Source organism: Juglans regia, chromosome 2 (genome assembly GCF_001411555.2).
Source record: "Juglans regia cultivar Chandler chromosome 2, Walnut 2.0, whole genome shotgun sequence".
Classification (NCBI taxonomy): domain Eukaryota; kingdom Viridiplantae; phylum Streptophyta; class Magnoliopsida; order Fagales; family Juglandaceae; genus Juglans; species Juglans regia.
Window position 1 is genome coordinate 31,127,740 of NC_049902.1, and position 26,561 is coordinate 31,154,300.

Here is a 26,561-nt window from a genome sequence, read left to right on the forward strand (position 1 = left end):
TTCTCTTATTTTAAATCTATATTTTATAAAACTTATTGTTTAAAAATTAGAAAATGAAATCCACCCAAATGGATCATTGAAAACATTTTAGAATTGGGGATTACAAAAATTAATTTGGAGTTTCATATGTTGAAATAGTTGTTGCGTCTGTACCTAAAGTTCGCCTCAAGAAGTATCTTTTATAAAGGGTTCAGTTTACCGCTTAACCAAAATCACTTGTTAAAGCAATCTTATCACCTTAACAGCTTAAATACTCGCCTTCGCAATTAACTGTAAACATCGAAGCCGTATATAAGCTCCGAACTGCTATAACGCTGACAAAAGCTCGGCTGAAAGCTTGAAAACTTTACACAGAGAGAGAGAGAGAGAGAGGGAAACAGAGGAAGAAAATGAAGCTCAAAGTATATGCGGATCGGATGTCCCAGCCATCTCGTGCTGTTATTATCTTCTGCAAGTAATTCTATATATTCCTTGATCATCCGTTTATATTTTTTGGTTATCGATTCTTATTTTTGTTGCATTCTCTTCAATTTTGAGACGTGGTTCTATCTTTTTCTACTGTGATTGGAATCTGGGTTCCCATTCTTTGGGTGTTATCAGGGTTAATGGTATAGACTTTGAGGAAATCAAAGTGGAGCTGTCCAAACGCCAGCAATTGTCTGCTGAGTTCAAAGGTACGGCCTCATACATACATACATACATATATATATATATATATATATATATATATATGCGCGCGTGCGCTATATGTCATACATCTGTGCTATTTAGTAAAAACATCCACAGCACAGTTGATACAATAGATGAAGAAAGCTTAGCCAAGGGGTTTTAGCCTGGAGTTAAGGACGAAAATGCATCTGTGGACCGGAGTATATGGAGATGTTGGGTTCGATTCTTAGAACTGAACAACTTTTTCCTTTTTCCCTTTGATATATTTTCAGAAATAAACCCTATGGGGAAAGTTCCAGCTATTGTTGATGGAAGATTGAAGTTGTTTGAAAGGTAATCGAGGGTTTTAATTCCCTGCTTCATCATTTTTTAGCAGTGTCTTTTGCCGATAGAAGTTATATTGTCTTTGAGAATTGGGAGGAAATATTTTAAGTGGTTTTAATAAATATGCAATTGAACTATTATAGGAGGTCTTATTATTTACCGATAAAAAAAAACTATTGTAGGAGGTCTTTTGATTCCAAAAGTATGCAGGTCTTCTGTCCTTGGCGGGACAGATGATTTTCATATCTTTTGAAACATTGGCCTTGTTATCCACCAATTGGTTATTTTTCCTGAGAGGAGTGACTTGGTGCTCATGTTTTTCCCTGGTCCAAGTTCTTCTCTAGGAGATTAATTTCATAGCTGGATGGGCTTCTTTGGATGTCTATCTCATATAAACTATGGATCTTTATGGTATTTTTGTTGGATTCTCTTATATAATTGCTGTAGGTTCTCCTATAATTTTTTTTTAAAAATATTTCTATATGATGATGATTGGTATCTCAAATACTCATGATTGCTATCATCACTAAAGTCAGTCATCTTTATTGTTCCCACTCTTAATTTTTCGTGTGGTCTGGAGTATGCACAGCATGGATTTTATTGGCCATATTCTAGACTAAATATGTTAAAGCGTATGTACTTCAATATTGGATTTCTAGTCTTCAGTTCAATCATCTTTGTCGTGTTCCTTAAATAAAATTCACTTTATGGATGTATAGTTGATTTATAGATATCTACTTGTCATTATGCTTTTGGATTGTGATGCTTACCAACTTTCATGATGTTTTACTTATCTAATCTTACCAAGTATAGACCAGAAAAACTTCTGCTTGCAACTTTTCCAGCAAGTTAATTGTATGCCAACTCTAAAAACTGTATTGACCCTGTTAAGATCTGTTCTGTTTAATTTCTCATTTTATTTATTGATCTATCTAATGAACCTATTTTGTCTTTGTAGTCATGCAATTCTTATCTATCTCGCTGGTGCATTTCCTGGAGTTGCAGATCATTGGTAAGTAGAGTGTTCCTTGTTGCAGTCAATTTCATCATTATATTTTATCGGCAAATAAAATACGTGATATATTTGAAAAGACAAAGGATGGTGCTGGTTTTTGGTGTGTTCATACTATATAGATATGGGTTGTGTGTTCATCTCATTCAAGTTGCACTCTTATCCTACAAAACCAAGGAACAAGAAGCTTTGTTTGCTAGGAATTCCTTGACCATTTTCATACTCTGTTTTCTTCCTTAATCTAGATTCACAGTTTAAACTCATACTTAACTTCGTGAATATAAGAAGAAAACTGAAAAATCAATTAGTAATAGCCAGACATGAAACTATCTTAACCCAATCTTTTTTGATAAGTATACTCAACACACATGATCCTTCAAAAGGTGAGGTGACATGGCACGAGGGATTTTTTTCTCTCAACTTTCGAAAGGGCAACTAGGGCTGCATGGTGCAAGCCGCCTGTTCCTTGCTGCCACTGGTAGGGCAGGGGGCTGGGGAGGGGCTTATGCCTTGTGTGGAGCATGGGGAGTCGACTGCGCAAAGGGTAGGAGGTGCTCCTGCGCTGGTTTTCGCAGACGTAGTGGCTGCGAAACTGCAAGTACTTCCAGTGGTGCATCTACCGCTGTGGGATCCTCGCTTTCAAGATGGAGAGATGTTTTTTCTTTTTTTGAAGGCGGAGATTCAATAATCGGCGAACCCGTTTCAGTTTTTAGTGGTGCTAAAATTCCTTCGTCGCTGTCCTTTGCTGGATCACATGCATGGTTTTATCAAGAATTGACGGGGATTGAAATCTATACCGGTAATTGGACAATTGCGAAATCCAAGGAATGTTTTGGTCAGAATGGCTTAGGAAGAGGATTTTATTAGTGTGATGGCGAGAGGAAATTCGGAGATTCATGGGGTGCCGTTTCGAGTTTTGCACTGGACTCCGGATTTTATGGAGGAAGAGGACTCTCTTTGGGTTGCTGTTTGGCTTACATTGCTGGGGTTGCCTCCAAATTTTTTTTAGGAATCGATTTTACGTAGTATTGGTAATGGGTTTGGACGGTACTTGAAGAGGGACAATGCGACATCGTGTGTGACTCGGCTTGAGGTTGCGCGCATTTGTGTTGAAGTGGATGTTTTGAAACCATTACGGCAATTTTTCTGGTTGGGTCCTCTGGGGCTTGCGATGAGTCGATATCAGGAGGTCATCTATGAATCTATGCCGCTCTTCTGTGTCTTGTGTAGAAAATAGGGGCACACGAAGGCCAAGTGTTTGAAGCGTGAACGTCCATCGGGGGAGGGAAAGGATAAAAAAGTTGTAATGCTTGATGAAGGGAAAAAAAATCTAGTGAAAAATATTTGAAAGATAGTGGGTAGCAGGGAGAATGAGAATTATGAGGTTGTAAAGGAGGTTGGGGAAGCGTCGAAATCTCGATGGGAAAAAATTCTAGAATCTGTCCGTGATCGTAATAAAGTGGGTGATGAGGATACCTAGAAAATCTGGTTCGTTTCAATGGGGGGCGAACTCCATGAATCATGTCTGGCCGAATGTAGTGGAGAGTTAGTCCAGGAGGTGTGTTCTGCAGATGCGATGAGTACTCCAGAAGTAGTGTGGGGTGTAGACGAGCAGCTTAATGTGGAGAGTGAGCATAGGAGGACAGAGACGAAGGCAGAAGTTGAGAATAACACTGAACAACAGTGAACAAAGGGAGGGAACTGGTTTGAATTAACGGAGAATGACTCTGATGGTGACTATCAGAAACATATTGAGAAGCCAACACCACGAAGCTCATTGAGATTAATCTGCCATTTTCGAACTGGTTTGGTGATATTCAAGTGTCTTATTTGCCTCGATCATCATCCGACCATGCACCGATGCTTGCTTAGATTACTAGAGAGCGGGAGTTTACAGCTCGGCCATTCAAATTTCTCCGTATGTGGGGTTCACATGAGGGGTTTATCCCTATAGTGCAGGAAATCTGGAACTCTAGAATTGATGGGTGTGCCATGGTGCGGATTAGTAGGAAATTAAAATTGCTTAAAGGTGCATTGCGTAACTGGAATAAAGTCACTTTTGGCCGTGTAGAGGAGGAACTTAAACGGCTAGAAGAACGTATTATTGAGTTGGAACTTGAGGTGACTAGAAGCTATTCGGACCAGGTGGAGAATGAGTTGCTGCTGTGTAAGCATAATCACCTTCAATGGGTCCAACGTGAGGAGACTTTGGCATGCCAGAAATCTCGTATTAAGTTGATTGCCGATGGGGATTCTAATACCAAGTTCTTTCAAGCAGCCACGCGGATTAAGAAAAAAAATAAAAAGATTGAAAAGATGAGGTTGGAAGACGGCACTTTGCTGGATTCCACTGATGCAGTTCACGATGGAGCTATAGTATTTTACCAAAATCTACTTTCGGCTTCGCAGGTGGTGAGGAATTCGAATGATTTGCATTTGCTTGAGCCGATTGTCTCTATGGATGAGAATGAGTTGCTGTGTGCAGTACCTTCTTTGGAGGAGGTGAAGCAGGCTCTATGGTCTATTCTAGCTGATAGTAGCCTGGGTCTGGATTGTTTTGCTGCCAGTTTCTTCATGTTGGCATGGGATATTGTTAAAAATGATTTGTTAGAGATGGCTACTGATGTATTTGCGGGGCAACCATATTCCACTTTCTTTGGGGCTACTAATTGGGTCCTGATTCCGAAGGTGGATGAACCTTTGGGTTTTGGTCAATTTCGCCCAATCAGTCTTTGCTCAGTGGTGTATAAAATTATGTCCAAGATTATGGTCTTTTGAATGGTTCCGATTCTAGATAAAATCATTTATCCTGAGTAGGCCGCGTTCATTAATGGAAGAAGTATTTTTGATAATATGTCAAGAGCTCAGGAGTTGGTTCACGACACTAATAGGAAAGTGAGAGGTGGAAATGTGATGTTGAAAATTGATATGGCCAAAGCTTATGACCGTGTTAATTGGAGTTTTCTTTTAAAGGTACTTCGTCGGTTGGGATTCTTTGAACATTGGTGTAGTATTGTTTTCAATGCTATTTCATCCCCTTACTACTCAGTGATACTAAATGGTTGCACTAAAGGTTTCTTCTAGGCCTCACGTGGCTTACGACAAGGTGATTCTCTTTCCCCTTATTTGTTTATTTTATCTGAAGAAATACTTTCACGGTTGATAAATAGAGAGTTTAGGTTGGGTCGGATCAAACCTTTTCATTCTTGTGGAGGGGTGTTGATTTCCCATTTGCTCTATGCGGATGATGTGCTGATTTTTTCTAACGGTGGGAAGTATTTTATGCGACATCTAATGGAGGTTTTACATAGGTATGAATTGATGTTGGGCCAATTGATAAATTCAAGTAAGTCGTCAATGTTTTTTTCTTTATCTATTTCAGCAGAGAGAAAAATGGGCTTGAAGGTGATTTCCGGGTTCGTGGAGGGAAGCTGGCTGTGTACTTACTTGGGCGTACCATTATTTGTGGGGCGCATGAGAATCCATATGTTTGATACATTCTTGGCTAGAGTTTAAAAGAAAGTGGCTGGTTGGAAAAGTAAACTCTTATCCTTTGGGGGTAAAATTGTTTTAATAAAACATGTTCTCAATAGTATGCCGGTTCATTTGCTCTCAGTGTTAAATATTCCCAAAGGAGTGATCTCAAGACTGCAGAAGATTTTTTCAAACTTTCTTTGGGGGTCTTCGGTAGAAAATAAAAAAAGGAAGTGGATTTCTTGGAAGCAAATTTGTTTACTGGTGGAGGAGGGGGGACTTGGAATTCGGGCATTTCATGAGGTTCAAGAATCTTTGCTTATGAAGTTTGCGTGGAAATTAATTAGAGGTGGTTCATTGTGGTCAGATTTTTTTACGTCTAAATATGTTGGTAATAACCACATCTTCTCAGTTATGCAGGGACATAGAGGGTCGCGCTTCTGGAGGGGATTGATGGCCCTCATGCCGAGAGTAATACACAATTCGAAGTGGATTATTCGGGGAGGGGATGTCAATTTTTGGATGGATAATTGGCTTGTTGATGGACCATTGATTGAACTCATGCTAGTGATTGGAAATATTAATCTGAAAGTGAGAGATGTTGTTGCTGAAACGGGTCCCAATTCGAGTCACATGCGTGATCTGATCCCAGCGGAAACTATTACGAAAATGAGGCAGGCGGACATTCGGCTGAGGAGGGGAATGACATATGTGTTTGGAAGAGCTCAGTTGATGGGGAATTCTCTACCAAGTCCACATGGCAGCTTATTCGGCATAGAGGTGAAGTGTGCACATGGAAGAAATGGCTTTTGCAGGATTGGTTACTAAAGAAAATGTCTATTTTTGTATAGAGAGCCAAGAGACGGGCTATTCCAGTTGACGATGTTATTCGGAATTTAGGAATTCCTTTGGTCTCTAAGTGTGAATGTTGTGATCAACCTAAGGTGGAAACTTTACATCATATATTATGTGAGGGGCAGGGAGCTAAAACGGTTTGGAGGTTTTTTGTAGATGCATGCCGAGTTCGACTCCTGCACATTCAGAGTTGGGAGGGGATGATGGGGAGTTGCTGGCATAGAGCTTCAATGTGCTCTCAGGTTGGATGGCTTCGGGGATCTCTCCCTATAGTCATTTCATGGGCATTATGGAGTGCACGATGTGTGGCAAGAATGGAAGGTACAAAATTCATGGTTGAAAATGTTATTAGATCTGTTAAAGTATGGGTTAGAGATATTGCTTGCAAACTTAAAAAACTCCAGCATATGGGTAGAGAGGATAGGGAGGTTATGGAGCGGATTGCATGCCTGATTATTCCTATTTGTCCCAAGCAAGTGAAGTTAATTGCCTGGATTCCACCAGAGAGAGGAAGATTGAAGCTGAATGTGGATGGAGGATCTTGCGGGTAACTTGGGGGTGGCTGGGGGTATTATTCGAGATGAAAATGGTGACGTTATTGGGGGGTTTGCACATGCATATAGTCATGCTACTAATACCATTGCTGAATGTAGAGCTCTCCTTGATGGTCTTCGGTTATGCAGGCATTTGTGCTTTCGGGACATTTTGGTAGAATTGGATTCTGTGGTCATAGTTGGTTGGTTAGCATCCGGGTATGCAAATGTTAGTTCCTTAAGGATTTTTGGGAGGAAGTAAAAAACTTGGTAAGTGAGCTTAATGCTCGATTTCGTCATATTTATAGAGAAGCTAATATAGTGGCAGATTTCTTGGCAAAGAAGGGGACTCAAGGGATAACTTCAGATTTTTATGACGCCTCTTCCATTCAAGGTCATTTCGGGGATTAATTCGTTTAGACAAAATTGGCATGCCATACCTTAGATGGTGATGTTGGTGGGTGGAGTGGTTTTTTTGTTATTTGATTGGTTTTTTTGGCACCTGCGTTTGTTTTTTTGATAACTCTTCGGTGTCCCTGAGATTGTTACCACGGTATTCCTCCGCCATGAGTGAGGCTTTTTTAATAAACTTAGGGCCTGGTCAAAAAAAAAAAAAAATTATCGTTCAAAAAAAAAAAAAAAGTATACTCAACACAATCACTCCAACTTGTATGCAAATTAGGTTAAAATATTTGTTGATAGAGCTTCCAGTAGCAGAGATGCTACTATTTCTCAGTGGTTTGCTGTATTCCATATTTACCCCCAATTTTTAATTCTGTGGCCTGGTTTAACTTCTTTTTCCATTCACACTACCAGGTATCCGGCTGATGTTTCCAGGAGGGCTAAAATCCACTCAGTTTTGGATTGGCATCACTCTAATTTACGCCGGGGTGCAGGTTTTCCATAACTCCAATAGATGCTCGTAGTTTTAAATAGTATCAAATATAAACCTACTTCTATTTGGTCATGGGTGCTAGGAACAATTGAAGCTTTCGTTGTTGTATAGAATATGTCAAGTCACAGATGAATTGAGATTGATAGTTTCAAAATTTATAATAACATGCATACTGGTGTCCCCATGTTTTCTTGTCAAATGTATCTGAAAAAATGGATAACGTATATGAAGTGGCTTCAATGTAACTTTGGTGGTAGGATGATGCCGAGTTTTCTCTTTTCTGGTGGGCTATAGCTATTTTACTCTTATTGTCTCAGCCTCGTTTGTTCTCAATACCGTACTAGCACCTGCACTTGGACTTTCCTTGAATCCACAAGCAGCTGCTGAAGCTGAGAAACTTTTGTCCACGTCTCTGTCAATAATAGAGTCCATTTGGCTCAAGGGGAATGGACGCTTTTTGCTTGGTGGCTTTCAACCATCCATAGCTGATCTCAGTCTGGTTTGTGAGATTATGCAACTAGAGGTAAATAGATGTGACTCAGTGCTTTGTTGTTGTTTTACAATTTTGTAATGGCCTATAATTACTGTGAAAAAATATTATGGGAGAAAGGGGTCCCAAAAAAGTAGGGAATAGAAAAGAGTACTATCTGAGAAACAAAATGTAGCAACGATGGCACAATGTTTTTGTAGTTGTCCTCTTGAGTCAAAGCTCTTATTTTGGCCAGAGCATTGCATTTGCTAATGAGTGCGATTAAAATTTGAACAGGAGCAATATAGCACATGCATGCTTTTTATTGTATTGTTTTATGCAGTTTTGGGTAAATTGACATGAAGGATGATAAGAAGTAATCCTCCTTATACCTTTATTCTGATTAGATATGAATGCCAAACTTCTCAGATCACATATATTTTAATTTCTGGAATATTTTGAATTTGGGCTAAAGGGAAGTTTATTCTTTGCTTTAATTGATTTCTATAGAGTAGCATGATAATTGGCATTTGTTAAGATCACTGGGCGGGAAAATATAGGCGTTAAACAAGACAAGGCCATTATTTGGGGATTGCACACTTCAGTTCTCCAAAGAGAACCCAAACCAGGACAAGGGGTAATGGTGTTTACTGAGATCATTAAGTGAGATTAGTTAGTTTCAATTTTAAGGGGAAAAAAAACCCCTACAGCTTTATGTTTTGTCTGTTGAAGTTCTTATCTAGCGTTGTGAAGAGGGATTTGTTCTTGCTTAGTCCTATTGTAGCTAGAAGTTTGTTAGAAATTAATACTAGTTATCTGGGAGGCATTATGGATCTCATTCTGTTACTTATTGGTGAATATAGCTTTTGTCCGAGGAGGATCGCAGTCGTATACTAGGTCCACACAAGAAAGTGCAGCAGTGGATCCAGGATACAAGAAATGCAACAAGACCTCACTTTGATGAAGCGCATAACATCCTCCACAAAGTCAAAACAAAACTTGCAGTGCAGCTGTCAGTGCGAGCAAACAGCGAGATGGAATCTAGCATTAAAAGGGTGTTGCCTTCAAAGATGTGAAAACCATGTTGCTGTTACGGTAAGCATTGTAGATGACTCAGTTTAGAATGTTGAGCATTGTTGTGAGATTATGTAATACATCTTTTTGGATTTGTCATGTGAAGGGCTATGGTTGGCATTGAAAATGTGACCCAGGAACTCTAGTTTTGCTTGGTGGGCGAAGAATGCCTAACTCATCGGCTTATCTGCCAAATTACTGGGAGTTCATGTGAAATAAATGTAGAAGTTTATTTTAGCACCCAAATGTGTTCGAATTTATGTTCGTAAATCCATTTCTCCGGGTTTAGTGCATTTGAAAGTAGTACTGTGCAATTTATTTTCAAAGGAATATCACTACAATGTTCGCTGAAAACAAATTATTTTCACAAGTAGTTATATGGAAACAATATCTAGAAAAATGTTTGGCAATGCGGAAGCGAAACAGATCCAAACGTTGCCAAAACAAAACATCATTCATTTTATTTTTGTAAAAAGAAAAACACTTCTGAGAGTGATTAGCCAGCTGGTGAAGCAATAGTTTGTCAAGGCGATGATAAGTAGCTGGACCAAGAGGATGATCAGCCATACTGGGATTGAGACACGATCCAGACTCTTACAGGAGGCATTAGGCAGCAGTGGAAAATTTTTTCATAATGGACGAAAGCCGGATGGAGCAATGTCGCTCGACTTGTCGAAACTTCTTTTTCAATTATTATTCACCAAGGAATACGTCGTTTAGAGGGTGGGGCTGCACTGTAACCATTTCACATGAGCTACCATATGATTGTCATTCATAAATACCATTGAATTGGAAGAAATTTGATTCAAAATTTAATGGTAATGGGTGCTCAATTTGAGAGATGATGAATTGTGGGATCGATATTCGGGTTATGTAGAATGATTAGCCTCAGCTTTTCTCATTCAAATTACCACATCATTTGTTACACATGCGTTTAAATCAATGCGAATAGTTAACACGGGGAAAAATATATCTATCAGACCTAATAAATTATGAGTAATGTTGGATACAGTCATGAGTTGTACAAGCGTTGAGTCCACTATTAAAAAAATAATTTTTTTACGTAGATCCTATATTTATTCATTTTTATCAAAATGAATGTGTGGTGCTGACGTACTCTATGACTACAGATATCATTTCTCATAAATTATTTACAATTTTTCATCGATGAAAACAGTACCGCCTAAATTTATTTATAATGGGAGATTCTTCCCTCCTAGATGCGTAGAGACAAAGATTACTCGATCTTTATTCCATGCATCTCCAGCTTTCGAGGTACCCTGTAATACTTCAACAAGAGGGAGCTGCATACAACGCTGACAGAAGAGGCAGCCATTGCAGCTCCAGCAATCCATGGTGGTAAACGAAGTCCAGTGAATGGATAAAGGGCCCCAGCAGCAATTGGGATGCCAAGCAGATTATATCCCAAAGCCCAGATATAGTTTAGACGAATGCGTGAGAAGGTTTTCCTGGAAAGATCAATGGCAGTTATCACATCCTCCAAGTTGTTCTTCATGAGAACAATGTCAGCTGCCTCAATTGCAATGTCTGTGCCAGCTCCAATTGCCATTCCAACATCTGCTGCCACAAGTGCTGGTGAGTCATTTATGCCATCTCCCACCATTGCCACAGTGTAGCCTGAACCCTGTAAATGAGGAAAAAAAAGAAAACATGTTTTTTTTTTTTTTTCACGTCTAATGAAGTCTTTAATCACATAACACAAAAAACTTGGACTAGGCCTTTGACTGTCAAAATGCTGGTCATGATGCTAAAAGTCATCTTAGATTTAAACGGCAAAATGATGTTCATTGAGTGGATATATTGGCCAGATTCCGACTATGACATGTGTCTATGCTTCCACACAATCTTGAATGCTGTGAAAAAGATTTCTTGAACATGTTCTTTATGTACCTGAAAATCTCTCACTTTCTCTGCTTTATCCTCTGGTTTGGCTTCTGCAATAACAGTTTCAATTCCAACTTCCTTGGCAATGGATTTGGCAGTGCCCCAATTGTCACCTGTCATCACTATGCTCCTAATGTTCATAGACTTGAGAATGGAAATGACTTCTCGAGCACCTGGTTTAAGTGGATCAGATATGGCTAGAACTCCAACCAGTTCCTTATCTATAGATACTAGAATCCCAGTATGGGCCAACCCTTCAGCTTTTGCAAGTATATCTTCAGCATCTGATGGAATTGCAATGTTCTGGTCCAAAATCAAGCTCTTGTTTCCCACAATTATTTCCCTGTTTTGAACAACAGCTTTCACTCCATGGCCAGTAATGGAGATAAAGTCTCTTGCTTCTGGCCAGGCAGGATTCTCTTTATCTTCTACAAAGTTCTTGGCATACTCCACTATGGCCTTGGCTAATGGGTGCTCACTGTTTACCTAATAGAGATAGCCCAAGTCGATATTGTCAATGCTGGAGATACATCATATTGCTCTTGCTACTTCTCTTAAGGAGTGAGTTTCACACAGGAAAATATATTAATAAATATATTATATGTCCGTCTACATATACATAATATATCATGTATATGTATATATGTGACAGTGTACCTCTGTTGCAGCAATGAGAATATAAAAATCTTGAAGCGCAATGTTTGTCAACAGTCGTGTGTTAACAACCACTGGTTTCCCAACCGTGAGAGTGCCTGTCTTATCAAACACAATGCAGTTCACCTGTAACATAAACAGACACAGGAAGCAAGTATAAGAATGCTGAGTGGTGCACACCAACAATATCTAAGGATATCAGAAAAAGAACTTTCCTCAAGTTATCTGGACTCGGAGCTTTATGACTTGACGACACAATGGCTTACTAAAGACAAGCATAAACTAGATTATTGATCCAGATTTGGGCCAAAAACTCAAGAAAGATAAAATAAAGATCTAAATGATTTTGGGTTTCAGCTTCTTCACGTTCTTATGCAAGTACTCCCAACTCAAGTAGTTTCAATATATAAAGCAGTCTTTTTGCCTAGACATAATCTTCACAGCACTATCTTTGGGACAAGCTTGAACTTCAAAGAAATTCAGATTCAGGTGATTGTCAAAAATAGTGTTTGGTACTGAGTAATGTGGATAGAACCTGATTTTCACAATTTTCATATGAAGTAGAAAATTCCAAGATGAATCTCACATGCTACCTTATGTGCACTTTCTAAAGCTTGGCCTCCTTTAATTAGTACACCTTGTGAAGCGCCAACTCCAGTACCAACCATAACAGCAGTTGGAGTTGCTAGGCCTAGAGCACAAGGGCAGGCTATAACCATGACAGAGATCCCAAACTGAAGTGCAAGCTCAAAGCCACTCATGGAAGATGGTATCCAAGATTTTGGGTAAGCATGGAACTTTCCAGCAAAAAACCAGGATAACCAGGTTGAAAATGAAAGTATAATAACCTGCAAAAGAAACCTATTTGGTAACAAAAGGCATCCACAAACAAAATACTTTCAAGTAAAATTAACTCCAGAAAGGTAAATTCAGAAAGAGGACAAGGCAATTGTACAAACTTTCTTACCATGGGCACAAAGTATTTGGAAACACGGTCAGCAAATTTCTGGACTGGAGCTTTAGCCATCTGAGCTGACTCAACAAGCCGAACAATCTGTGAAAGAACACTCTCTGATCCTACTCGTGTTGCTCTAATGTGCAACACCCCATTCTCATTCACAGTTCCTCCAATCACCGTGTCTCCCTTCCTTTTTGCCACTGGCCGTGCTTCTCCAGTTATCATGCTCTCATTTACGTGGCTTTCTCCCCACAGAACATAACCATCCGAAGCTACTTTGGCACCTGGGATAACTTTAATCACATCATTCTTCTGTACTAATCGACCATCAATTTCTTGTTCGCTCACCACATTTCCTTCACTGTCCAGAGTTAACAATATTACTGTCGCAGGAGTCAAGTCCATAAGCTTGGCAATGGCCTCTGATGTCTTTCCCTTAGCCAAAATCTCCAAGTACTTTCCAAGCAGAATGAATGAGATTAGCATTGAGCTAGTCTCAAAGAAATCTGTACCCTTGAAATCTTTAGAATAAGCAGACCTTAACAATGAGTAGACAGAATAGAAGTAGGCTGCATTTGTTCCCAAGACAATTAGAACATCCATATTGGCTGAACCATGGCGCAAAGCTTTATAAGACCCAATGTAGAACCTCCGGCCTATAATAAACTGTACTGGAGTAGACAACTCCAACCTCACAACCATTCCAACAGTCAACATGTTGACTACTTTGGCATCTAATACATGCTTAATTCCAGGGATATACATGAAAACCATGGATGTTAGAAATACTGGAATAGTAAAAACCAAACTCCATAAAAAGAATCTATAATACTGCTTAATTTCCTTCCTTCTACGGGCTTCTCTTCCCCCTCCTTTGGGGTATATCCTTGCTTTAACACGTCCACTCCCAGTAGACTCAATGACACTGATGAAAGTTCTGGGACCTGTCATATCTGGTTTGTAGGATATGGAAATTTTGTTGAGTTCAGGGTATGTGACTATCTCTTGAACCCCTGGGAGTTCTTGGAGAGACTTTTCAATCATTCTCGTTTCATGATCATTGTCTACACCATCAACTTTAAGCTCAATCTTGCTTATGTCTTCCCCAGTACTAATAAGAATGCCTTCAAATCCAGTGTTTTCTATGGCTTCCAACAGTTTATTATAGCTCACAGACTTGGGATTATAATGAACTTCTGCTTCTTCAGTTGCCAAGGCCACTTGGGCCTTTTGTACTCCTGGAATTGATTTCAGAGCTGATTCAATAGTGGAGGAGCAAGAGGTGCAAGTCATTCCATTTATGTGTATTTTGCATATTTGAGTGGATCTCTCATTTGTGTCATCATTGATCAATGTAGCTTGAAAACCAGAACTTTCAATTGTCTCACGTATTCTTTCCTCCTGTAAAATGATTGAAGACAATGATAAAGGCTGAGAACCAATTAATGGAACTTTAAGAGTGCAATTGGTCTACCTTGAGCAATTGTTTGGAACCCAAATTTTCCAGCTAGAAGTGTTAGTGAAGGATAAATAACATGGGGCATTGGGAAATTGTTTTGATGAATTACTATTAGTACAGTACTAAGAGCTTAATTTATAGAATCTTAAGTACTCTCAGCTGAGCTCCTTCCAATAGAAGATATATATTTGTTAAATCAGTGGAATAAGAATGCTTAAAGGAATTAGCAGGCCTGTTCAGCCCAGGTTTAAAGAAGTTCTAGCTGGGGTGATTACAGACCAAACCCATGCTCATGGATGAACTTAAATTTGGTCACTCAGCCTAAAACAGAATAGAAAAATAACCAAGCCCCAAGAAGGATTGGTCATCACATACAAAATTTTATTTTGGGGTAATCCTTTGAAAAAGTAAAAAGAATTTATAAAGTGCACAACTTTGAAGGAGCATAAGTGGCCTAAACCAAGATGAAGGGTCAAGCTGCTAGCGAAGATTGCATATATAGATTGGCCTAAATCACATATCTTTACCTACTTTTGCCACAGTATTATATGTATATTTCGTAATAAAGGAGGCCGATATGATGAGAAATCTCACAAATCATCTTCAAGCAATCAAGAGAGAGAGCAAAAGTTTGTGCGCTAGGAAAAGGCACAAGGACCATTTAGCAGACAAGACAAGAAGCTAGCGCACTTCTTCAATTATTATTATTAAAAAAATGAACAGAATTGGTTGCGTTTGAATAATAAAAATATTTTCAAGTATTCTGTAAATAATAGTTAAAAAATAATAATAGAATATTAAATAATAATAATTAGTAATTAAAAATAAGTAAAAAATAATAATAAAATAATAAATAATAGTGAGATATTCTGAAAACATTAGTCTCACCAAAAATAATTTTTTTTTCCAACATTTACATAATTGCGGTTATTGATCTATGAGAAGTGAGAACGATTGAAGAGCTCATAAAATATAGAAATTCAAAGGTCACAATACTTTTTGCAGTCTTTTTAGTTTTAAAATTTTCAATGGTTGATCAGTCATTATTGTTAAATAATAATGGAAAGTAATATGCATAGAAAGTTCCATAAATATTCCTTCTCAGCTTAAATTTCACGCAGCTAGCATGCATGCACAACGTACATATTCCAAAATCTTTGAACCCTTAATTCATAAATAATTCATGATCCGCAATAATAATTCCTAGAAATTCACAATTAAAACTAAGAAATTCATAATTAAAAAAGAAAAGAAAAATAAAAGAAAGCTACCCATGATGAAAGCTCTCATGCCTTCTCAATTGATCTCAACGTACGGAAAAATATATAAAATCTTCAAATCTTGATTAATATAAAGAGTATGAAAATATACAAAGTCATAAATATTGACACGTATCTGAATGATATAAATAACAGTACTATATAATTATATTTGGTTGAGTTAATAATTAAGAGGGGATGGGTAGTTTAAATTTTTAAAAAATGTAACTAATTCAAGTGAAAAGAGTAAAATGGAAAGTTACTATCTAATTCAACAATAATTAATTCCATTTTTTTTTTAAAATTAGCTCATTCATTTTAGGAAAACCCAGGAAGAACTGCATGCAGCAGCATCCCATTTATTGTAGACTAAGATAAAAACAAAAAAAGCAGACAAAAATAATGAAAAGTTGAAAACCAGGCAAAGAATATATTGCCATATAGGAAAGTAGATAAACATACATCGACAGAACTGGGGTTGTAGAGGACTTGGGCCCTATTATTAAGAACATCAACCACGGCCTCACGTATTCCCGGCAGCCGCTTGACGGCATTCTCTACCGATCCAGCCCCCGCCGAGCACGTCGTGCTGATGACTGCAAAGATGGCCTTCGCCTGATCAGGCGGTGGCATGCAGGAGCCCGGACGCTGCATGTGGCCCTGCCCAGCGACAACTTCCTCGATCCCACCTTCACTGGGCGACCACCAGCACAAGCTAGCATGCATATATGTTGTGTGCGTCTCTTCTCCCTAAACTACATGATTTATTATATAGGCTTCTCTGGGTATGACTTTAACGGTGAGGATCTTAGAGATTTTGTGCTAATTCTTGGCATATACACTTTATTAAAAGAAAAATTATACTGATTATCATGATTCACATTATACTGCATATTACATATAATTTATTATTTTTTTATCTTATCAAATATGTAGTGTATGGATAATGAGAAAAAAAATTCAATTAGTTTAAGAAAAAAATAAAAAATAAAAAATAAAAAATAAAAAAATATAATGTATATTATAATGTGTGGAATGATGAGTAACAAAAGGTGTTATTAGAAACACTTTATCCTTCATGATAGCGAGGATTTCGACCAGCATTTACAGCTACAAATTCAAAAAAGATGTATTGATTTCTGGGTCCTACCATTAATGGGGATAAAAGCCATGATCGATAATGTTTAGTAGGATACGTGTAAGTTCCCACTAAACTCCACAGGCAATTAAAAGAAGGTAATAATAAAAATGCCTACCGCGTAACCTAACACATATATTTGATTGATCGATGCATGCATGCCGGGGATCGATCCATCGAGTTATATATTTGGTTTTCTGGGAAAATCAACTAGGAATTGCATGCGACGACGGAGATTGTTGACTATCTTGACTCAGCTTGCTGTTATCAAAGACGTACGTCGCAGGTACGTGGAAAGGTGCACGTACGCATGCATGCATGGTAGAGACTTATGTCTTACATATTCAAGAAGTTCTAGGCGCACCTCCTCTTCTTCTTTTTTGGCCCTTTCTTCTTTGGCTTTTGCGTCTCTCTTTCATGATCTTACACACAAAGACAAAGGTAGAATTTGATGGTGTTTGAGACGGAAGCTCACATGATCATATCCTTTGAATTATACAAAAAGCTTTGTTAACTAGTCTTAGATTAATTGTCTATAATTATAATTGAGGGATGCCACACTTTACATATTTTAATATTATTTTATTCTTGTTAATCTAATTGAATTGTTCTACTTATTATCCATACACTACATATTTGTTATAGAAAAAATGAAAAAAAAAATAAATTAAAATAGGTCATGTGGTATTGTGTGGTGTGTGAACGGAGATGATAAGTAGATCAATTATTCATTATAATTTTAGGTTTAGGACAGCTTGATCGTTTCCTCCCATTATAAGCTGTTCATGTATACTTCTAATTTCTTGATTGACAATAAGTTCATGTATATATATATATATATATTATAATATATATATATATATATATATTTATATACTTGATATATCGCGGTTGAATAGATTCAAAGTTTTTTAGTTTTCATGCATGCATGATAAGTACTAGACTACTAGTGATGGAAAATTACTGACCCACAAGTATGATTAATTAACATTATTTCTCAGTACTACAATATATATATATATATATATATATATATATTAAGTATTATTATTTATATATACATGCTGCCCGTATCACTTCAAGGCCATTAATACCACAACGGACGGCCACATGATTAATGCGCATGCCATGACGTCGACCCATCAACAAACGCCATTATCACAATTCACAGGCTCATCATTAATAAAACATCGCGCATCGATCGATGTTTTAAAAACGAATCCCTAGCTTTCTGCATAATTTATTGAGGCAAAGGCTTTATTAAGGGATCTTTAATTGTGTGCATAATGGAGAGTTTTAAAATTATTATTAGAAATTGATTGTTTAATTTTTGTTAATGTTCTGAATAATTTTTTTGAGTTTTTAACAGATTTTAAATTTTTACTTCAAGATATTTGAAGAATGACGAGATTTTTTCAAAATGTTCAAGTCTTACATATGTATAGACTGAGAAATATGATTGCGCATCAGTTAGCAAGACCAACATGCATGGGGGTATTAATGGAATAGATAAGATGTGGTGGGATTTCCGTTCTTCTTTTATAAGTTAAACTATTTGGCTTGATAAAAATAATATTTGCAAATTAGACTCAATTTGACTTCAATGAATGAATGTTTATTTTTTATTTTTTGAAAGAAAAAAGGAGAAAGAAAGAAAGAAAGAAGGAAGAAGAAGATAACGGAGAAGATATTGCAAATCTGACGCGGCGAGCTGTACGCTTGCTTCAATTCCAAATTATATGTGTAGAAAACTGAGAGATCAGATAAACAAAAGCGTACGTGTACGCGCGTGCTAATTAAAGAATGAAAAAGCTTTAACATTAATAATTGAAAAATAATATTTAAATACATGAGTTACTTACAACTCAACTCGAAATTAATTACTGGTTATCAAATAATATTTAAATACATGAGTTACTTACAACTCAACTCGAAATTAATTACTGGTGAGGGCATATATATATATATATATATATATATATATATATTAGGGAACGATCTCGGAGGGTGCGTTAGTTCCGGAATACACCTGATATAATGATTTAAATAAAATAAAAAAAGATAAAAAAGTCAATATAAGCTTATTTGTCTAAGAAAAAAAATATAAGGTTAAAGAAAGATAAAAATCAAGATTAAAAAAAAAGTCTAAACTTCAGCAAAGTATCTAACCGAAGGGCTATTAAGAGTTTTTTGATAAAACATGATCTTTCATCAAATTCTACAAGCGAGTTACATGTCAAATAGTCAAGGGTCTTAAGGATCTTTTGGTAAAACATGATCATTCATTAAATTCTACAAAAAAGCTACACATCAAATGATCAATGATTTTTTGGTAAACCAGGACTTAACAGAAAAACAAGAAAAGTTAACGGAAAAATAATAAAAATTACTATTTATAATTAGATAGTTACTTATTATAATAGAATAGATATATATATATATATATATTTATTTTAAGTGTGTCAGTACCTTGTTTAACTTCCCCCTCTTTAATTTGGCTAATGAGAGGGAGAGAGATAATCACTTTAATTGAAAAGCAACTATATATATACAAGAATTAATTAATGACACAGACTGATCACCATCAAACCAGCTAGCTCTCTATGTTAGGGGTGGGCAGCGGGACCCCATATCCCATCCGCTCCATCCCCGTATGGGCTGGCGGGCTATCCCGTTCCACCCATATGGCGGTAGGAACCCCCGTCCCGTATGGAGAAGGTCTAGAGGGGGCGTAGGGCGGGATGACCCCAATGGGGCCTTGCCCTGCCCACGGCTCCACATATATTAAAAAAAAATATTTTTTTTTTTATATTTATATATATAAATATATTGTATGTAAATATACAATTATTAAAGACTTAAAATTGTATTTAAGTTATTAGATTTCCTTGGCCTCCTAGGCCAACCTTTATATAGGAGATCAAGACAATCCAAAATCTAACTCTAATGAGTTTAAATTCTTTTTTGTATTTATAAATTTTAATTATATTATAATTTTGTTCCAAAAAAGATATTTTTGAACCAAAAAATATTTTTTAAGACTCAATGTGTTGGCCTAGGGGGCGGGATGGATGATGTTTTTTCCCCCCGCCCCGAGCACCGAGGAATGATCCCCCCGCCCCGCACCGTGCGGATAGCAGACTTACTCTATGTTTGTATATGCGGTAGTATTTGTCCAGTTCTAATTAGTAAACCAAAAGAAAAAAAAAATTATAAATAATAAATGACCACAATAATTAATAATAATAAGCTATTATATATACATACATGAGCTAGCTTTACCGAAGTTTAAATATTGGTAATTTTGTGAACCTCACAGCAAAAATAACGAGGGGTACTTGATATTGGTTAATTGGTAATTAACCATCATAATTAATAAAGATATGCTCACAATAATTTTTTTGGAAAAAAAAAATAGTCATATCATTTTTTCCTAATATCTAATAGAGTAATTTTATATACAACCGTGAAATGCGTAAATACCGCGTAATCGTTTTGAAAAATAGTAAGGTCAACTAATAAAAAATTATTATTTTTTTCATGTGGATCCTATATCTCATTTATTTTTTTCAAAATGATTATGCGATGATTACATAATTTACAGTTGTCGATATCTTTTCTCTATGTAATATAAGATTCATATTGGTGATCATGACCTATAAAGGTGCATGGATTCATGATCATGTGTTTCTAAAATTTTGTCACTTCAACGTGCTCTAATTAAAAGATTCAATATTATAAAATTATTTTTTTTAAGCTCATTTGAATGACTTCAATCTTTATAAATGCACAAAAAGATCCATTCATTTACAGATTACTATCAAAACTAGTCTAATCATGAGAATGAAATGCCACCTATACCCAAACAACCAAACCAAGCATATATGCATTTACATTTTCAACAAGAAGCTGCTGCCTAGCTAGCTAGAGTACTTATTCTTGAGAGAAAAGTAAAACACCCAACTAGATAAAAACCAACAGTACTAGTACCGACAATCACTCGATCCTTATTCCACGTATCTCAAGGTTGTCAAGTTTCTTGGGCCTCTTGTAGTATTTCAACAGCAAAGAACAGCAGACAACACTGACAGAAGAGGCTGCCATTGCAGCTCCAGCAATCCATGGCGGTAAACGGAATCTGGTGGAGGGGAAAAGGATCCCGGCGGCAATTGGGATACCAAGTAAATTATATCCCAAAGCCCATATGTAGTTCAGTCTAATATGGAAAAATGTTCTCCTTGAAAGGTCAATGGCAGTTATCACATCCTCCAAGTTGCTCTTCATGAGAACAATGTCTGCTGCCTCAATTGCAATGTCTGTGCCAGCACCAATTGCCATTCCAACATCTGCTGCCACTAGTGCTGGAGAGTCGTTTATGCCATCTCCCACCATTGCCACAGTATAGCCTGAAGCCTGTGAATGGAGTTAAAAAAATGTATACATACGTGTGTGTTAAGCCATTGAGAATGAACCTGCATGCATGTGGGAACAACAATATTCTTGAAACGATGCATGTTCTTATTTTTTTACCTGCAACTCCTTGACTTTTTCTGCTTTCTGCTCGGGTTTGGCTTCGGCAACAATGGTTTCAATTCCAACTTCCTTGCCAATGGAATTGGCAGTTCCCCAATTGTCACCTGTCACCATGATGCTCTTAATTTTCATTGACTTTAGAATTGAAATGGCTTCTTCTGCACCTGGTTTCAATGGATCAGATATGGCTAAAACTCCAGCCATTTCACCGTCAATTGATACTAGAATCCCAGTTTGGGCCATCCCTTCAGCTTCTGCTAGCATGTCTTCAGCATCCACTGGTATGGTAATGTTGTGGTCCAAAATCAAGCTCTTGTTTCCAACGATTATTTCCTTGTTCCGGACAATGGCCTTCACCCCATGGCCAGTAATGGAATCAAAATCTCGTGCTTCAGGCCAGGCTGGGTTCTCATCATCTTCTCTGAATTTCTTAGCATACCCGACAATGGCCTTCGCTAAAGGGTGCTCGCTGTTCACCTGATGCAGATCATGTATCAAACTGCCGCTTTTAATTGTCATTTTGTAATATAAACAGTGGTATAGTCCAGGCTCAACTATGCCAAATTCTAATTCGAAGCCCTTTAATTTGGAAACAACGATATGAAACACTTACCTCGGTTGCAGCAATAAGTTCGTAGAATTCTCGAAGAACCATATTTTTCAAGAGTTTTGTGTTAACAACAACAGGCTTCCCAATTGTGAGAGTTCCAGTCTTGTCAAAAACAATGCAGTCAACCTGAAATGTTATTTGTCAATTTCAAGCAAAATGGAAGAAAAAGAGATCTGAATCAGTAACTAAAAATCTTCTGAAACAACTAAAGTGGATGAAGCTGCATGGCATATCTCATACCTCAAAACAAAAACAAAAAAAAATAGCAATCAGAAATTTGTGTGTAAATGCAAACCTTATGTGCACTTTCTAATGCTTGACCTCCTTTGATCAGTACACCTTGAGATGCACCAACACCGGTGCCAACCATAACAGCAGTGGGTGTTGCTAGGCCCAGAGCACAAGGGCAGGCTATAACCATGACAGATATCCCAAACTGGAGTGCAAGCTCAAAGCTATCCATAGAAGATGGAATCCAAGATTTTGGGTACCCATGGAACTTTCCAGCTAAAAACCAGGCAAGCCAAGTTGAAAATGAAAATATAATGACCTGAAAATAGAAAAACAAAATCCATTTTTTCAGACAAAGGTCTCCACAATAATCATATCGATAACTTTAGTTGGACAATGTATAACATGACATCAGAAATGATGTGAATCTGAGGTATTTACTTACGAAAGGCACAAAGTATTTGGAAATGCGATCAGCAAACTTCTGAACAGGAGCTTTAGCCAACTGGGCTGACTCAACAAGTCGGACAATCTGTGAAAGAGCACTCTCTGATCCTACTCGAGTTGCTTTTATGTGCAACACCCCATTCTCATTCAGAGTGCCTCCAATCACCGTATCGCCCTTCCTTTTGGCCACTGGCCGTGCTTCTCCTGTTATCATACTCTCATTTACGTGGCTTTGACCCCGTATCACAAAACCATCAGAAGCTACCTTTGCTCCGGGAATAATCTTAATTACATCATTCTTTTGTATCAACCGACTGTCGATATCTTCTTCACTAACGACATTTCCTTCATCATCCAAGGTCAACAAGATTGCTGTGTCAGGTGCCAAGTCCATAAGTTTAGCAATGGCTTCTGATGTCTTTCCCTTAGCCAAAACCTCTAAATACTTGCCAAGTAGAATGAAGGAGATAAGCATTGCACTAGTCTCAAAGAAATCTGTACCCTTGAAATCTTTAGAGGTAGCAGCCCTCAACACAGAGTAGACTGAATAGAAGTAGGCTCCATTTGTTCCCAAGGCAATCAAAACATCCATATTTGCAGATCCATGGCGCAAAGCCTTGTAGGATCCAGTGTAGAATCGCCGGCCTATGATGAACTGCACTGGAGTTGAAAGCACCCACCTCAAAAGCATGCCAACACTCATCATATTGACGACTTTGGTATCAAATACATGCTTAATTCCTGGGATATACATGAAGACCATGGAGGTTAGAAATATAGGAACTGTAAAAACCAAACTCCACAGAAAGGATCTGTAATACTGCTTAATTTCCCCCTGCCTATGAGTTTCTCTTCCTCCTCCGCCTCCTTCCGGATATATGCTTCCCTTGAAACGTCTTGACCCGGTTGACTCAATCACATTAATAAAAGTTCTGGGCCCTGTTACATCTGGTTTGTAAGAGAGGGATATTTTCTTGAGTACTGGGGATATGTTTATGTCTTGAATTCCTGGAAGTGCTTGAAGAGACTCTTCGATCATTCTCATTGAGTGGTCAGTGCGTACACCTTCAACTTTGAGCTCTATCTTGCTAAGGAGATATTCTTCCCCAGAACTGATAAGTATGGCTCCGTATCCACTGTCTAGTATGGTTTCCAATAACTGGTTGTAGCTGATCACAATCTTTGGATCATAATGAATCTGTGCTTCTTCAGTTGCTAAGGCCACCTGAACCTTTTGTACACCATGAATTGCCTGCAAGGCTGATTCAATAGCGGAGGAGCAAGATGTGCATGTCATTCCATTTATGCGTATTCGGCATACTTGAATAGATCTATCATTCATCTCATCTTGATCAATTAATGTGGCTTCAAATCCGACATCTTCAATAGTCTCACGAATGGTCGCCTCCTGTACATGTGATGTTTAGTAACAATTACTATAGAAAATCATGTTTTCGTAGTACTTATGCTTTTGTATTGATGAGAAATGATCCAAAAAATTGTGAAATAAACTCTCAAAAAGATATGAACTGTAATATTAAGTACGTAATTTATAACTCCGATCATCAATTTTAAAACTGAGTAATAATATATACAAATTCTAAATGTATACTCTTTATATGAAAAAAAATGAATCATATAATAAAAAAAGTGTGAAAAAGTTATTTTTTTTCTCCCAACAGATCAGCTTATTCCTTCATAAGATTTTATAAAAACTTGGACAAAATTTATGGATTTGGCTTTACAAAATATATATGTGATAATTAATATATAATTAACGTAATCATGCACCCCCAGCCCAGAGATAGCCCAGCCCGGCCATATAGGTATATATTGTCCAGTCGCTTTTCACTGACAACCCCTCCGCAAAAAAAATAAAATAAAAATAGATAAACCATGATAAACACTTTGAAAGGAAAATTAAGAGTGATATATTTAATTTTTTAATTTTTTTATATATTTGTTTCTTTTTTATATAAAGGGAGTGGAATTTCGAATCCAAATTTTTATTTGGAGAATTGGATCTATGTCATCATGCTCCTAGCAAATGACATATATTTAGTTAAGGATAATAATAGACTTACTATTACTTTTTTACTATTCAAGTAAAGCTATAGAGTAGCCCATTGTAGCACATAAGCCGTAGCACACCTGAGTTGACATTTTTTTTTTCTTCTTCCATTTTCTTGTTTTTTTCCTCTACACAACACATCAGTCTATTGTAGCACATCAGCCTATCCATCCATCAGGTGTGTTGCGACTACAGCCAACAGTAGGCTGAAGTGCAGATTTATTCTTTACTATTCTATAGTGTATTTGAAAATTTTATTTTTTTTATTATTTTATTTTAAGTATTTTTTTAACATCCTTAATCATTAAGGAAAAATTAAAAAAAAAATACACAACTTCACTAGTTAATAGTCACTTCCTTAACTATTAAGTAAAAAAATAAAAAAATAAAAAAATAGTAAATGAGTAGTAAGAAGCAGTAAGATTAATAGATCATGGCCTACCTGCTTTTAACAAATCATTAATCTTTAATAAAATGGTACCAAGGTACTTAATTAACACAAGCTGCAATTTAGAGGAGGGCCTCCGCACCCAGTTTTTACCCATGGAAGAAAGAGGTTTAGAATTAAGGCAGAGGCTATATATATATATACATATATATATATATATATATATATATTAATACTGCATAGTGCATCCTACGCATTTTGATTTGTAAGTAAAATATAAATATTATCAATATGTATTAAAACTAGAATATTGGATTCAAGCCAAGCTAGTAATTAATTAATGGCGTTGTTCCCTTAATTCTCATGTTCATGTAAGAAATAATATATTGACATATTTGAATGGCAAAACGTACATGTTGGGTAGAGTCAAGGTGGTAATTGGAATAAAAAGTGTAAATATTGCAAATTCACAAGACTTGCTAAAGTAATAATATGATCATATATCTCTCAATCGTCTAATTAAAGCAATAATCAACCAATGAAGAGAAGAAAAGAAATACAAGAAAAGTGCACAAGTTTGTTTACAAGGGAAAGAGAAGGGCCATTCAATAGTGACACGAAGGTTTCTAAAGTCGTGAAAATATTTTCCTCGTTATAAAGAACGAAACAATATGATCAGTTGCTACAGACAAAAAAAAAAAAAAAAACTCCGGAAACAAACCGCGGAAAAATCAAACAAAATCCAGAATTTTTAAAAGAGAAATACTTTAACTATGAAAAGATCTTATAAAAATAGATTTATAAACTCATACGGATGATATGTTAGATTGTAAAATTATTTTTATTATAAAATAAATCTATTAAATTATGTTAATATATAATTTTAATTTTGTGAAATCTGATCGATCGCTTCTCTTTGTTAAAACTTATAATTAAAAGGTCCAGCTTACGTACGTTTACGAAGCTTGGATAAAACAGGACCTGCGCCTTATTGTTTAGGACATCGACAACGGCCTCGCGTATCCCAGGAAGCCGCTTGATCGCCTTCTCGACCGATCCAGCGCATGCGGAGCATGTCATTCCCATGACCGAGAACACGGCCGGCTTGGCCTCTGACCCGGCCAGCTCCACGCTTCTTTCTTGCACCGACATGCCCTTGGGGTACTTGGGCATCGACGGATAGTGCGACCGCGGCGATAGATCAGGCCCATGACTCTCCCGCCCAATGCAAGCTAAAGCTAACAACTTGGTTGCCATGATCGTCTAGATCTTATGCCAATTAATTTGCATGTATGCATGAACCGGCTGGTACTGGAGACTCTCTCTCTCTCTCTCGATCGCTTATAAGTTTTTTCAAAAAGCAGATCTAGTTGTGGTTGAAAGAAACTCTGAAACTCTTTATTTAAAAAACAACATATATATATATATATATATATATATATATATATATATATATATATATATATATATATATATATATATATATATATATATATATATATACCCAGAGTTTTGAGTGCGAGAGGGAGGCCGGAGGCTGGGAAGGTCAAAGAATTAATTAACGTAGGAAGTTGAGTTGCGTGCCTTGTTCAGTGAACTTGGG

At 37.0% G+C, this 26,561-nt stretch overlaps 3 protein-coding genes across 4 annotated transcripts; 1 reads left to right on the plus strand and 2 right to left on the minus strand.

The window, feature by feature from the left end:
* The first annotated feature begins 250 nt into the window (after positions 1 to 250).
* Positions 251 to 9,598, plus strand: LOC109014457 (glutathione S-transferase T1-like). Its single transcript, XM_018996927.2, has 8 exons — positions 251 to 454; positions 601 to 674; positions 942 to 1,002; positions 1,952 to 2,005; positions 7,684 to 7,763; positions 8,080 to 8,285; positions 9,095 to 9,326; positions 9,412 to 9,598. The coding sequence occupies exons 1-7, from the start codon at positions 390 to 392 to the stop codon at positions 9,305 to 9,307; spliced, it is 753 nt and encodes a 250-aa protein (XP_018852472.1). The 5' UTR covers positions 251 to 389; the 3' UTR covers positions 9,308 to 9,326; positions 9,412 to 9,598.
* Positions 9,599 to 10,473: 875 nt separating this feature from the next.
* LOC109014455 (probable copper-transporting ATPase HMA5) lies at positions 10,474 to 16,352 on the minus strand. 2 transcript variants are annotated; one of them, XM_018996922.2, is made up of 6 exons: positions 16,003 to 16,352; positions 12,832 to 14,223; positions 12,458 to 12,712; positions 11,868 to 11,990; positions 11,217 to 11,696; positions 10,474 to 10,950 (listed from the first exon to the last, which is right to left on the minus strand). In XM_018996922.2, exons 1-6 carry the CDS (start codon positions 16,264 to 16,266, stop codon positions 10,543 to 10,545), a joined length of 2,922 nt encoding a protein of 973 aa, XP_018852467.1. In that variant the 5' UTR covers positions 16,267 to 16,352; the 3' UTR covers positions 10,474 to 10,542. The 2 variants fall into 2 exon arrangements, with proteins under 2 accessions (XP_018852467.1, XP_018852469.1); XM_018996924.2 differs by lacking the exon at positions 12,458 to 12,712.
* Positions 16,353 to 20,444: 4,092 nt separating this feature from the next.
* On the minus strand, positions 20,445 to 26,346 carry LOC109014454 (probable copper-transporting ATPase HMA5). Its single transcript, XM_018996921.2, has 6 exons — positions 25,913 to 26,346; positions 22,498 to 23,907; positions 22,117 to 22,371; positions 21,825 to 21,947; positions 21,209 to 21,688; positions 20,445 to 21,091 (listed from the first exon to the last, which is right to left on the minus strand). The coding sequence occupies exons 1-6, from the start codon at positions 26,213 to 26,215 to the stop codon at positions 20,675 to 20,677; spliced, it is 2,988 nt and encodes a 995-aa protein (XP_018852466.1). The 5' UTR covers positions 26,216 to 26,346; the 3' UTR covers positions 20,445 to 20,674.
* Positions 26,347 to 26,561: the final 215 nt, after the last annotated feature.

Excerpts from the sequence above, each read along its gene's own strand:
- LOC109014455 (XM_018996922.2), bottom strand. The coding sequence starts at position 16,266 with ATGCATGCTAGCTTGTGCTGGTGGTCGCCCAGTGAAGGTGGGATCGAG. Across the intron at positions 14,224-16,002 it reads ACAACCCCAGTTCTGTCGAT|GAGGAAAGAATACGTGAGAC; the intron begins GTATGTTTATCT and ends ATCATTTTACAG. Across the intron at positions 11,991-12,457 it reads CTTTAGAAAGTGCACATAAG|GTGAACTGCATTGTGTTTGA; the intron begins GTAGCATGTGAG and ends TTTATGTTACAG.
- LOC109014454 (XM_018996921.2), bottom strand. The coding sequence starts at position 26,215 with ATGGCAACCAAGTTGTTAGCTTTAGCTTGCATTGGGCGGGAGAGTCAT. Across the intron at positions 22,372-22,497 it reads CCAAATACTTTGTGCCTTTC|GTCATTATATTTTCATTTTC; the intron begins GTAAGTAAATAC and ends TTCTATTTTCAG. Across the intron at positions 21,689-21,824 it reads AACTTATTGCTGCAACCGAG|GTGAACAGCGAGCACCCTTT; the intron begins GTAAGTGTTTCA and ends GATCTGCATCAG.
- LOC109014457 (XM_018996927.2), top strand. The coding sequence starts at position 390 with ATGAAGCTCAAAGTATATGCGGATCGGATGTCCCAGCCATCTCGTGCT. Across the intron at positions 675-941 it reads ATTGTCTGCTGAGTTCAAAG|AAATAAACCCTATGGGGAAA; the intron begins GTACGGCCTCAT and ends ATATATTTTCAG. Across the intron at positions 2,006-7,683 it reads CCTGGAGTTGCAGATCATTG|GTATCCGGCTGATGTTTCCA; the intron begins GTAAGTAGAGTG and ends TCACACTACCAG.